The following is a 13317-nucleotide window of genomic DNA, read 5'->3' as shown; positions in this document are numbered from 1 at the left end:
ACTTTTCTAAATGAAATATACGCCACGCAGAAAGATTTTTGGGGACAAAAATGTCTTGCACAGGTTCGAATTTTACAAAAACAAATACAACATAAGTGTAAGTGAGTGCTTAGTGCTCACAAGATGAAACAACACAAAAGAGTAATGTGTATATACAAAAAGAGCAGGGAGAGAGGGATAAGGCCACGTTTATTTTGTCTACACAAGCCCAAAAAATTTAATGAGTTTAACATTATTTCCTAGAGGGTTTATGTTAAGTTCTGGCCTCCATTATTTTCTACGGGGGTGGGTTGCAGTAGCTGTAAGTGGCCATGGGTGGTGATAGACTTACTTCAAGGTTAGGGGGTAGAATATTTACACTTGGGGCCTCATGTAGGTAGCCAAATACCGGTCGGTAACGGCCGATTTTCGGTAAATATGCCGTTACCGACCGGTATTCAGACAAGTGAGATGTAGGAGTCCAAAAACCACTTTTCGGTAAATATGAGGCGGTAAAAACCGATTCATATTTACCGAATTCTAAAATACCGATTCAGAGTTACCGAATACATACTTAACGAATCGGTAAATATGAAGTGGTAAATATGAAGTGGTAAAACGGGAAAATGACATGTAGGAGCACTCGGTAATTAAGAAATCCAGGAAAATCGGTAAATAAGAGTCGGTAAATAACACGGATTGAAAGCAGGTGGTAACCATCAACAATGCATATAAGCAATCCCAAAATGCAACAGCGTGGACAACATGGCCGCTATGTACGTCATTGCAAGGCGCCTACGTCTACAGGCAGCAGGACTGAGGGTGTGGCGACGGGAGGAACAAATCTACAGACAGCGCATCACACTATTCCAGCTGACTGATGCAGAGATACATGAGAGGTACAGGCTAGACCCCGAAACTATCATGGACTTAATCAGGGACCTACAGCCACTCCTGGACCATCCAATAAGAAGGGCGCACGCCATACCCCCACATGTGCATGTGCTCTGCAGCCTACATCTGTTGGCATCCGGCAGTTATCAGGTGGTGATAGCTGCGGTGGGTGGGGTATCCCAGAGTTGCCTGTCACGTTTCTTCAGGAAGTTCCTGGATGCCATGATGCAGAGAATGCACCACTACATAAGCTTCCCAAACACACAGGCTGCACTGCAGAAAACAAAAACTGACTTTTATCACATGGCACAGTTCCCCCATGTCATCGGCTGTATTGATGGTACACACATCCCAATCTGTCCACCAGCTGATACAGAGCACATCTACAGGAACAGGAAGTCCACCCACTCCATCAATGTGCAGGTGATCTGTGATGCAGGGAACATCATCACAGATATTGTTGCAAAGTTTCCTGGGAGCACCCACGACTCTTACATCTTCCAGAATAGTGGGATCTACACACGACTGAGTGCCGGAGAATTCGGAGAGGGATACCTGCTAGGTAAGTAACAGTGACGCCCCTTGAAACCTGCAAATCATAGTGTATAGAGGCATGTTACTGATGGTTCCCTTTTACTCATCCAGGCGACAGTGCATATGCATGCCGGTCATTCATCCTCACTCCCTACCTACACCCAGCAACCCAGAGTGAAAGACGATACAACGTGGCACACAAAACAACACGCAATGTGGTGGAGCGCACGTTTGGACTACTGAAGAGCAGGTTCCGCCTGCACAAGAGCGGAGGCGCACGCCAGTACAAACCCATCACCTGCTGCAAGATTATTGCCACTTGTGCAATGCTGCACAACCTTGCCACGAAAAAAGGTACAGATGTGGAACTAACATATTTTGAGGACAACGAGGATGAGTCAGGCCAGCCAGAGGGCAACGCAGCTAGAGTGCCAACTGCAATCTATGGGAGAGAGAGACGGGCAGATATCACATGCAACTATTTCTGAGTAAGTAAGGGGAGACAGCGAGTTGTGAGAAGTCCTGACGTAGTTTAATGTGGCACCACGCCATGAACACATGAACAGGCCAATCTGGCAATATACCATCTATACAAGGAGTATGTCCAGGGTTACGTCACCCAATGGGAAGTGGCTAAGCAGGGCCACATCAATGTTTGCGCATACGCGCTGCAGTGGTGGATTGCACGCCTGTGCATCCTCACTAGAGCCAACCCCAAGCCGCCTGCTGCTCCTGCGTGCTTCTGGGACGGGGGGTGTGATGCTGCTGCTGGTGTCGATGCTCTTCGCAGCATCCCCTGCAGCAGTTGTCGACGCCTGACTAGTCAATAGCACCCCTAGTGCACTTGTCACCTGCACCATCCCCCGAGACAGGTCGCTGCAGCACTGTGTTAGGCCCTCCTGCATCGTCACAGAGCGCCGGCACAGCAGAGAAGTCGCAGTTGCCAGACGGTTGAGTGCCCTGCTGGTAGTGTCCCTTCTCTGGCGTTCCCGGCGCCGTGCTTCGATGTCAGCATCTAATTTGCTGCACAACTGCTGTATTGACTGGGACATGTCCAGAATGCCCGCAGCCATGCCGCTAATGTTAGTGTCCATGTTGACTAATGTTGTCTTCATCACCCGCATGTGCCTCTGGACTGACATGACTGCCTTTGATTGCAGGCGCTGTTGCTTCAACATTTGGCCCTCGAGCCCCAAGAAGACACCATGGCCGTCAGTGGGTGCTGGTGGACTCTGGACACGCGACCTGCGGCGCCCTCTTGCTTCCGTCTGTGCTGCCTGTGAGGTGTGGGGCACAGTGGCATGGCTCCCTTCCTGGGGCCCGGTGCGGTCTTCTGGGCCCATGCTGTCGTCTGACGAGGTGTCTAAGGCTCGTAGCCTGGCTGCTGGACGCCTCCTCATTCTCACACCTGCAAGCGGAGATGTGGCCGGTGATTCGAACATGAGTGGCGATGCTGGCTCTGGTGGTGGTGATGCTGGCTCTCGGTGAGGTGATGCTGGCTCTGTGTGCGGCGAGGCTGGCTGTGTTGGTGGTGCGGCTGCCAGTGGGCCTGCTCCCTGGTCTGCACTTGTGCTGGCTAGAGGTGATTTATGTGGCCGGTGTGCCGTCTCTCCTGCAGCATGCCCTGTCCTGCATGATGTCACATCTGTGGACAGAAATACAACATTGGCTCAGTGTCCCCGAAGGGCTGCATTGCAAGCGTCACAATAAATCATTTCACATTCCAATATGTCCCCTGTCTCCTTGTGCCTCGAGTGCGTGACATGCCTTGTTGCCCTGTAACATTTACGTCATGGTTAGTGTTGCCCTGACTACATCTCCCGGAATGCATTGCCTGTCTGCACTGACACGTGTGGACTGCAGTGTGATTCTCGTTTCACAATGGGGGATGTGGGATAGGGGTAGGGGGGGCTACATTGCTGTGCTTTCGTCTTACCTTGGTGTGTTGCGGCTCTGGCAGAGCTGTCGGCGTCCCCAAGACCCACGACGCTCTCTTGCTCGATTGTGGCCGCCACCAGCTCCTCCAGTTCGGTGAGGGCAGGTGCCCTGTTGGTTCCACCTCCGGTCTGGCTGGCCTCCTTCTGGATGTCGCCCATCTTCCTCTTGGTTACAATCCTGAGGTCATACCAGCGCTTTTTGAGGACCTCAATGTCCCTGTGGGTCACTCCCACAGCATTGACCTGCGCCTGGCTGGCCAGCCATATGTTGCGCTTTTCAGCCTCAGGCACTTGCAGGGATTGCCTTCCAAACAGCTTCTGGTGCTGCTTCACCACCTCCTCCACCAGCACCTGGAGTTCCTTGGGGCTAAATTTCAGCTTCCTCCTCCTTTCCCCTCCGTCTTTCTGTGTTCTCTGGCTGGACATGCTGTTCGTTTACCCGCTCGCACATGCAACGTCTCCCTGCCTCTCCTCTGCACTCCAAGCCTCTCCAGGGTCGGCTAATTATGTACACCTGCCTGGGTGTGGCCACTTCGGCTAATGATGTACACCTGCCTGGGTGTGGGCACTTCCTGGTTGGGTGGGCTGTCGTTGCACTGGATTAGCTGTTTCGTCAAGTCATGTGATTTGATTTGCCGAATCCGTACATACCGATTCGGTATTTTCCGATTCGGTAAATACCACCTCGGTATTTTCCGATTCGGTAAATACCACCTCGGTATTTACCGATTCGGTGAATTCCGATTCGTAATTACCGAATGTTACCGAATCGGTAACTGTTACCGAATTTTTACCTACATATAACTTACCGATTCTAATTTACCGATTCGGTACGGCTCGGTATTTAAGAACCGGTAAAATTTATTTACCTACATGAGGCCCCTGTTGTTTGACTTTTGAACCTATAGTAAAATTAGGAGTGTAGGTTGCGAATAGTAATCGACTTACTCTTGTGTGTGTGTGTGTGTGTGTGTGTGTGTGTGTTTGCATTACCATGTCCATCCCAAAACCCCTCCTTGCATTTCATTAAACCCACCCTTTTTAAAGATATTAGTCCTTATTTTCCTGCCACGCAGCCTGGTCCTGTCCGTCCCACATTTACACCTAATATGTATACTTACGTGTGAGGAGATCTACGTCACTTTGGCAGAGATCTGCACATAGCAAAAGTAGGAGAGGCGGAAGTCTCCACCAACGAGTTTGTGAATAGCATTTTGTAGTACAGAAGTACCAGTACCGTAGTGCTACTTCACATAGTACAAAATGAAGCATGTGCATAGGCCCAAAGTTCGCTTTCCAGCACAATGTTATGGTGACAATCTTGGAAGTCAAATAACTGTCAATGTGCTTTCAGTTCCAGAATAAAGTTTTACAGTGACTCACAAGTAAACGATTGAATGTGATTGACGAGAAGTAAATATCCTTACCTAGTATTGTGACAGAATACAAGAGCAGTAACCATGGTGGGAGTTCTTTGGACATCTAATGCCGCATTCGTTCTAATGCCAGCGCTGTGTTGGCACAGCGTGATTCCGACTTCCTCCGTAAGGAGGTTTCTCGGTCACGCTTTGTAAAAGGTTAGTGTTAATGTCTTATGATGATGCGTTGTGGGTTGTCTGTAGGAGATGCAGCGCAAACACAAAGCAGAGGCTTAGCGAATAGCGGGGTCATCCAGAGAGGTAAACTAACAGTTCTTTTTACCTCGTCCTGCATCTGTTACAATTACCAACAAGAAGTATTCTAGAATGCTCCTTGTTTGATGATGTCTGCTTTGAGTTTTGATACATATTGTAACATCAGTCACCTGATGCTCCTTTTAAAATTACAATGTGTTGCTCTTTTCATTGTCTATCCTCACGCAAGTCGATAGCAGAATGCCGGTAGCTCAGCTGGAGAGAGGACAAGCTCAGAGCCAGCCTCATCTTGAATCAATCCAAAGGGAAATGTTAATTGAATCATTTAAGATAAAACTTGGATCTCAAATGAAATCCATATCTTTGGGTCTAATGGCAGAACCTTAGCTCCCAATTCCAGGAGGTTTGCAGTGTGCACCAGAAGATCCGAAGTGAATGCATGTCAGAAGGAGCTCGGATTGAAACTTAAGGGTGAAGGCATTTGAAACTCTAACTCCACCAAAATAGATGCAAGGGTCCAAAGTAATCATTCGCCTATATTTCAGAATATTGGTTTGTACCCAAGAGACTCAGAAGCTCCTACAGTTGTTTTGTGCCAGGTTCCTGTTGTGGTGTCCTGCAACCATGAGCAACAAGAAGGTTTTAAATAAACTCATCGAGTCGGTGGTAGCGCAGTTTGAGGGTACTGTAGCCCAGATTTGCAACACCGCAGCATTTTAGCGAATGTGCAGAAAGTCTGAAGAGCGATCACAGTGTAGGGGTTTTATGATGTAGGATTTTTTAGACTAACCTTGTTGAAATATCAAAACAACAATGTCTCAACCAGTAATCATTAACAAAGACCGTTACAAAAGTGCATAAGTCACTTGAGGGGGGGAAAAAAGGGAAGGATGGAGACCAAAGAACTGAAAAATGCGGGTTGTTATTTGCAGGTAGTTATACAGCACTACATTACAATTGGATTGGAGTAACCATAACAACCAAATGTGCACTGAACGTGCTTGTGAAAGTGAACGGCGCTGTGACACAAATGATATAAACCGCGTGGAACGGCGAGAAACAGTGAAAAACAGACAATTATTAGGGGTCAAAAAAATATATACAGTTCGGATAAATGAAAATACAATTTCTATGCTAATCTCAAATGACCCCGTAGAGGCCACGGATAACGCTGTTACGTCGATGGCGTTTCGACCAGTTTAACCTTGTTGAAAGGCTGGTACTCTTTGGGAATGAGACGCCCATACACTTTTAGGTGCATTTATAGAGACAACATGTGAATGTAAATTTGTAAAGACCATTAGACCATAGGCATCAAAGCGCTGTAACCAAAAAGAGCATACAGGGGACCAGCAAGTCAAATATATATGTGAAAAAAGCCAGGTTTTCACATCCTTACGAAATGCAGAGTATGCAGTAATACTAGCAATATGTACCAGGAGAGTGTTCCATCACCTAGCAGTTGCCACGGAAAAAGTACGCTCACCCCATTTCCCCTTCCTAAAGCGTGTGACATGAAGAAGATGTTATGTAATTTAGAGAATTAGCAGATGCAATGCAAGTCTAACAGTAGACCTTGTCATGAGAGTCTATTAAGATTAAAAGACTTACAGGTTCACCTCGGGGACACTGTTTTGCACTCGGATGCAAAATCTTTTCATCAATGGTAATTGAACCCCCCCTTCCCACCGATTTATTGATACTAGTAGGCTTGGTAGCTCATGTGGTGGTGAGGGAATGCTGAGGCAAACTACAGCCAACTTGTAAAGGGCCCGTGTATCTGCTGTATTACAGGGTGCTTATATCTATGTAGGGTATTTAATTTACAAGAATCATTGTGATAGATGAATTCGATGTGGCCTTTGAAAAGTGTGTATAGATTGTTTTACTGTAATCAGAATATGAGACACTTTATCTATTTTATTGAGTCTTATTTGTAAATAACATAGAGATATCTTGTGTGGTAAACAACATAAAACTTCTCCTGAAGTGACGCATCTCAGACGACTGCTAACATAATTTTCCTTCATGCCGAAGAGCTCTTATCTCGGTACTTCGCTGCAACAAAGAAATGACTCAAGCTCTAATAATTATTATTCAACTCCACCAAGTACCATTGAATTATTATATGACGTTAGGTTTGTTTGTGTGCCCTACACCTTCTTTCCCTACTCCCAGTGCATCAGATGGCGTGTAAGGACGAGTAAATAAGCATGGCTATATCATCTTCTTGAAAACATTAGAAGACTTCAGCTCATAAGGGTAGCCCAGACCGCGGCTGTGCTTAGGGCGAACTCTTTACCCACAAACCTCCTCATCCCCGATTTCATTGGAGACCTTAATCGATAGGGGATGGGACATGATTTTATTTCAAACTTTAATTTAGTATTAAAGGCAGCATGGAAATCATTGTTTTTGTACTTCTTGCCTCAGCCCTGATTGATGACATCTGTCTTTTCTCTTAGAGGTGTTTCGAATGATGCACTTCTCTGCTTTCTTGGGTGTGAACGGGAGGCACTTGTCCTGCTTGAGAGCATGTACAATATCTGGAACTGTGACTCCCTGCATCCTCACTGTTACATTTTATAGCACAGTGACACTTTTAGCTGATTACACCCACCACTGTATTCAGAATACCTCATTGTGGTTTCAACTATCTCCTTACTGTCTGTTTCACTTATGCCCCTCAACAATGCTCGGTACTACTGCACTCTTATAAGGACCCTCCAGTAAACAATGTTGTCGTAATTCATGTCTCAAACCCAAGCAGACATCATCGAACAAAGCAGCATTCAAGAATATCTATTGCCGTTCATTGTTAGAGATCTAGAACTGGGGCAAAAGCAATGCTAAATTTGTGCGAGTGCTGGCCATTTCTCCGCACTGGCACTTATTTATAAACACCGGCACTTGTTTATGAGAGTACACCACATGGTGACAGTCTCAGTTCACTATTTGTTTAGCACAGCATGCATGGTTAAAAGTATTAAAATATGATAACACTCGCAAAACCAAGCCATAACTAGAGCTTTGTTTGACCTGTAATATTGCAAAAAGTCACACTTGTTCAAGTGTGATAATCAGAATGTAATGCTAGCACTGCCTGTTGGCAGCAATGGCCGGAGATTTGAGTGGTGCTGGCAGTATTAGAATACCTTGGACCCTGGCACTTATATTTTTACAAATTCAGCACTGGCCTGGAAAAGAACAGTTTTTTCTCCACACTGGATGGCCCCTTCAAGGCACCCCTTTATTCCAAGCCGGAACGTTGCAAGTCAATCTTATATAGTGGATATCTCATGGGAAGTGTCTGTCTATACTTTCTTTCAAAGTAGGATGAGTATCATACTTCAATATAGGAGCAACAGCCTCAATCTTGCTGCCCACCCTTCCTTGAATATTTAGCTGGCTGTCGTTCTTATAGCAAATGTGGACAGACATTTCCCTTGGATGCTGGGTCAGGTATGAATCTTGTCTGGGTATTGTTGATGTAGCCGGTCTGTACACTCCCTTTATTCACACTCCATATGCTAATTGGTCATTTCTTGCTTGGGAGTTTGATGCTGTCTACAACAGTCTGTCTTCTGTCTGAACGGTCATTATTTCCTTTACAGCCTACAAGGAGAAAATGAAGGAACTCTCAATGCTGTCATTGATCTGCTCCTGTTTCTACTCCCAGCCGCACCCAAACACTGTCTACGAGTATGAAGGTGAGTGTCAGAGAACAGCATGCATCTTGGGGTTTAAGTAAGCCTTCAGTAAACAGGAGTGGTGGTTTAAATTTAACATGCCATAGGTCACATCTCCAGATAATTTAGGGTAAAGTAATCTGCCACAAACTCTACACAATGGGTCTAAATTTTTCGCCCTCCACTGAGTAATGGACCAATGGCAAAGCATCCCTTTTGAAGTCATGCGAGTGGAACATTCAGGCAAGTAGCACATTTCACCATGAAATCCATTGATCAGGTCGACAGAGAGTGAATAAAATAGATATGTAAGGTTTAATATGATCTAATTCCTCAATGTGAAAAAAATGCCACTAATGTACACATCAAGACCGTAGTTGGATATTAACTGGCTTTGTGCTGAGTTTGATTGCAAAATGTACCAAGGGCAATACTGTCTGGAAATTTAGATTGATGGCTCTACTGGTGGCTATATCTCAAAATGGGGCTCAGATCCAATCCACCACGGCAATAGAGGTCAGAGTGCAGTAGATAATATTTAGCACAGGTACTTAAGGTCATTTGGGTACCGGACTCCTACCAGACCAACAGAACTCTGTATGCACGCCCTTTATGTACTGTGAATTGCTTTCTTTCGTATGCACTGACTGCTGGACAAATTGTTGTTACACTAATCTCTTCCAGTTGAGGAGTGTTGTTCTTTCATGTTTTTGCTGCATACTTTATAAACCAAAACAGCATTTTAAAAATGTATAGAAGCTCAACTGAGATAATGTGTACCAGATATAAAAGTTAACCATTAACCTAAGCAGGACAACTTAGTCAAATCCAGTCCTAAAACCAAACCTGCTAAGCAGGATGTTTGTAAAGTACAGAAAAAGGTCGGAGAAGTGGTTACTCTGAATATACCAAAGAGACCAGGACCAACAGCAATGATCAAGCCACTGAAGGAGGCAATCATGTTGTTTTCAGTGAAAATACATGTAAGTGATTTGCCCAGAATCACAGGATGTTGAGCAAACACCAAGAATTGGTTCCCCAGCTCCACAGTCATCGGTTCTGGCTGCTGCGCCACATCCCTGCCCCTAGAAAAGATATCAGAAAAAAGGGTTCCACAAAACATGCTTTCGGACACAATTGTAAAATCTGTGATCATGTGGAGTATGGGCAGGTGCTGCCATGCCAGTAGGAGGCCAGCCACCGGTTTCCAAGAAGGCTTAGGGGACATTTACATCATACACATGTGATATAAGTGATTCAAGAGGATATATACAGCTTTATTCTGTAGCAGCATCATGAGTCAATTTGTTTAGCATAGTTGGCTTATAAAGAAGATCGCCTTCCAAAGCTTCAGAAATAGCTGCACAAGAAAGCATTTAAATTTGGTCTACGAAGGAAGTGAGGACAGATGGTAGGCATGCTTCACAATATTTGTTATATTAGGCTTGTGGACTCAGCTCTAGGACTTTAATGAAGGTCAAATTCATTTTTCATACGTCACTGGTAAATTAAGTGTTTTTTTTTTTTTTTTTTTTTTTTTGAAAAACCTTTATTGATATTTCAATCATTTACACGTATGGGCCTACAACCCCCGGGGCCGGCCGCTAAATAATCAGGATAATAAAAGCGAATGTCAACACAGGCGGCACCTCGGAGGGCGAAGTCTTCAGTCCAATATAGTCCGGCCAATAAGCCGCGCAGGTAGGACACAAGGAGAGAAAGGGTTTTTCATTTTATGATGAAACGAGAGAATAGGATCAGGTGCCAAACAATTTGCCAACAGCGAGAAGGGGCAAGGATAAGAGACAAACAATAAGCAGCAATACAGTGAGTCGATGGCGCAGGCGCGAGAAAGTACGGATGGGGAGAAACATCAAAGATAGTTGCGCCTACTGGTCCCCGTACCTAAAGCCCAGCGAACCCCCCAGAAACTGTGGCACACATGAAGAGCAAACGATTCACAATCAGGGTGGTGTATCGCACTGATCCCAGAAAAAGAAAGCAAAAAGAAACAGTGAAGAAAGAGGAGGCCATGGAAAAAGAGATAAAGACGAAAGAGTCCCCTCCCCCATCCCCCCACCCTGCACCTCTGCGAATGAGTATGGCCCCACCCCCCAGCAGTGTGCCTGTCGCCCTAGAACTAGACCCGAAATATAGAAGAGACAGGGAAAAAGAGAGTAAGAAAGGGCCCCCCCGGACGGGTGGGCGGAGAGAATATAATAAATTGGAGGAGGGCCATCAAAACATACCCCCGGCTTCTCCCTCCCGCACGGTGAAGTCTCCCCCCAACAAACAATTAGCGGTACCAAGTCGACCATATCAACAAATAAAAAGGGGGGGGGGGGGGGGAATGGGAAGCATTATACACCAACTGTTCGAATGACCCCGAGAGCGCACGACCATGAGTCCGCCTATCTATGAGGTGACCACCCTCGAAGGATCAGCCTCAGCCTTGACCGCTTTTTGCGATTCTGCCCATACCTGCCCCTTGACCCAGCACCATGTCCAATGTCCCAAGGTACAGGAGTGTCCAAAAACAGTCGGGAAACGCCGCACACAGGTGGGGTGGAAGTCTCTGAGCATCCGCACAGACCGCTTCATGAAGGGGCGTCTTTTCCAGTGCTGCCCCAGGATCTGCACTGCACACAAGGACCAGACAGGCTGGAGCAGCCAAATGAGACACACGTGGCTGGAAGTGTCCCTGGGCCGCCGGAGACCGCGCACGGGACAAAGCCACCATCTTCCGCTCAGGTCCAATACCCCCGGAACAGATCAAGTTCACAGTTAGCCGACCACCCGGTAGCATATTGTCCGAAGTGTCCGGCTGTACACTAATCGCGGGGGGGGCCGCAACATCTTCCTCTTGTGTGCAGTGTGGAAAGCCACTGCGTACCTGTGGACCAGCATGCCGCCACTGTCCCAACGCTGTTACCACACCATCTAGCTTCCCCCCCAGGACCCCGGCGCCATGAACAAAGGAGTAATGAAGGGCACCAAGGGCCTCCAGGAGGTCGCCGTACCCCAGAGCGGCTCCCTCCGATCGCTCCGCCACACTCCCGAAAGTCACACACCCCCAGTCCCGCTGCGTCCCAGCGGACAGGATGGCAGGCTGCATAGTGACAAAATGGCCGCTGGGAAGGCCCGACTCGTATAGGGGCCAGGACCCAGGGAACAACGCCTCAAGGGCCACGTCGCTGAAGACAAGGATCCTGGGACAGGCACAGATTCAGCCGTTGCGCGGTCACAGGCAACAGTCGTCTCCGCCACGGACCATCTCCCGCGAAAAGCCGGGAGCAGCCCGCAAGGATCAAGGCGGGCCAGGGACGGCGCCCAGGCAGCTCACCGTCAAAGGCAGGGGCAAACGCCACAGAATCCGAAAATCGCACACCCGGGCATGCCCTCAGTCCGCAGCGCTCAGTAGGGGGGAGCGGCCACAGCAAAATGCAGGCCGAGGGGAGCTCCACTCCGGTGGACCGGCTCCACCCAGTCACCACAGGCCGCTGTTGTTCAACTGCCACCCGGCCAAGGTGCCCACTCGAGGTCCCGGCTTCGGGACCGCGCGGGCCGCAAAGTTCGACCGCTGATTTCTCCGGTTGTATGGCAGTCAGAAACCTCGGAGTCACACGATCGGCTGCCACTTTCGTTTACGAACACGATCTCGTGGCGCAGAATAAGGATCTCTTGCAGGATATCCGTGCGGGATGCGGAGGTTCACGGAGCCGGGAGTCTACGCTGCCGTCCCGGTCGCCATCTTGGCTCCTCCCCCAAATTAAGTGGTTTTGCCCAGGATCACATGATGTTGAGCCAATGCCAGGACTCTGACCCAGGTCCCCAGAACCAAAGTCAGCATCTTTGGCAGCTGTAAAGTAACTGTGATGTAAATACCAAAAATAATAATAAATGTGGCAGTACTTATATTAGCAAGACTGGATTTACCGTTTCTTAAAAAGTAATATATTTAAAAAGTACAACAATCAGAAACATAGAAGAAAGTCTACAGTGGCACATACAAACAGCAACTTTTAAGAGGGGCCAGAGTGGTGGCACACAGACCCAGCAATGTAAAAGAAGTAGAATAAAGGGGGATAGCACAAGTGATGTAGATGGACAGCAGTGGCATGTTCAACCAGCAACATTGAGGAAAGACCACAATGGCACATACTGTCAGTGACATAGAAGAAGCATTTATAATGCCACATATAGACTTTGTTGGAGACAGGCTCACAATGAAACAAAGTCACACAATTCAGTTTGATGAATTAAGTGGGAGCCTAAGAGAAGTAATGACACAGCTGATCAAGAAGTGTGTGAACGCTAGATAATGTCTCTGATATTTTTTTTATGTGTGCCTTTTCTACACCAAAAAACATTTTCTTTTAAAAGAACACATGACCAATAATATGGAGCATTTACATATTTAACATTTGCTCATAAGTCATAATGCAAAACATGTTGCTGTTATAGAGGAAAGCCTAATTTCCAAGATGGCACCTAGATACACCACAGAGTCCTTACCATGTGCTGAAAACAATGCATCTAATGCACTTCTATGGATGCGCTGTTTAGTAGGCTAAACGATATACTAAACGGTCAATAGAATGAGGAGTGACATGTTTACTCCGCTGGGGAACTGTAATTAAATGTTTTCTG

At 46.9% G+C, this 13317-nt stretch overlaps 1 protein-coding gene across 1 annotated transcript in view; it reads left to right on the top strand.

Moving 5' to 3' along the window:
• STMN3 (stathmin 3) overlaps window positions 1-13317 on the top strand; it is a 98643-nt gene that overhangs the window by 67865 nt on the left and 17461 nt on the right. Inside the window, exon 2 of the mRNA XM_085619599.1 lies at window positions 8593-8688. Coding sequence (XP_085475725.1) covers window positions 8593-8688 — 96 coding nt within the window. The remainder of the gene's footprint in view (window positions 1-8592; window positions 8689-13317) is intronic.

This window comes from Triturus cristatus, chromosome 7, assembly GCF_964204655.1.
Source record: "Triturus cristatus chromosome 7, aTriCri1.1, whole genome shotgun sequence".
In the NCBI taxonomy this organism is placed as follows: Eukaryota; Metazoa; Chordata; class Amphibia; order Caudata; family Salamandridae; genus Triturus; species Triturus cristatus.
The sequence above is the reverse complement of the archived record's forward strand: the minus strand, read 5'-3'. Positions and strand labels throughout refer to the sequence as shown.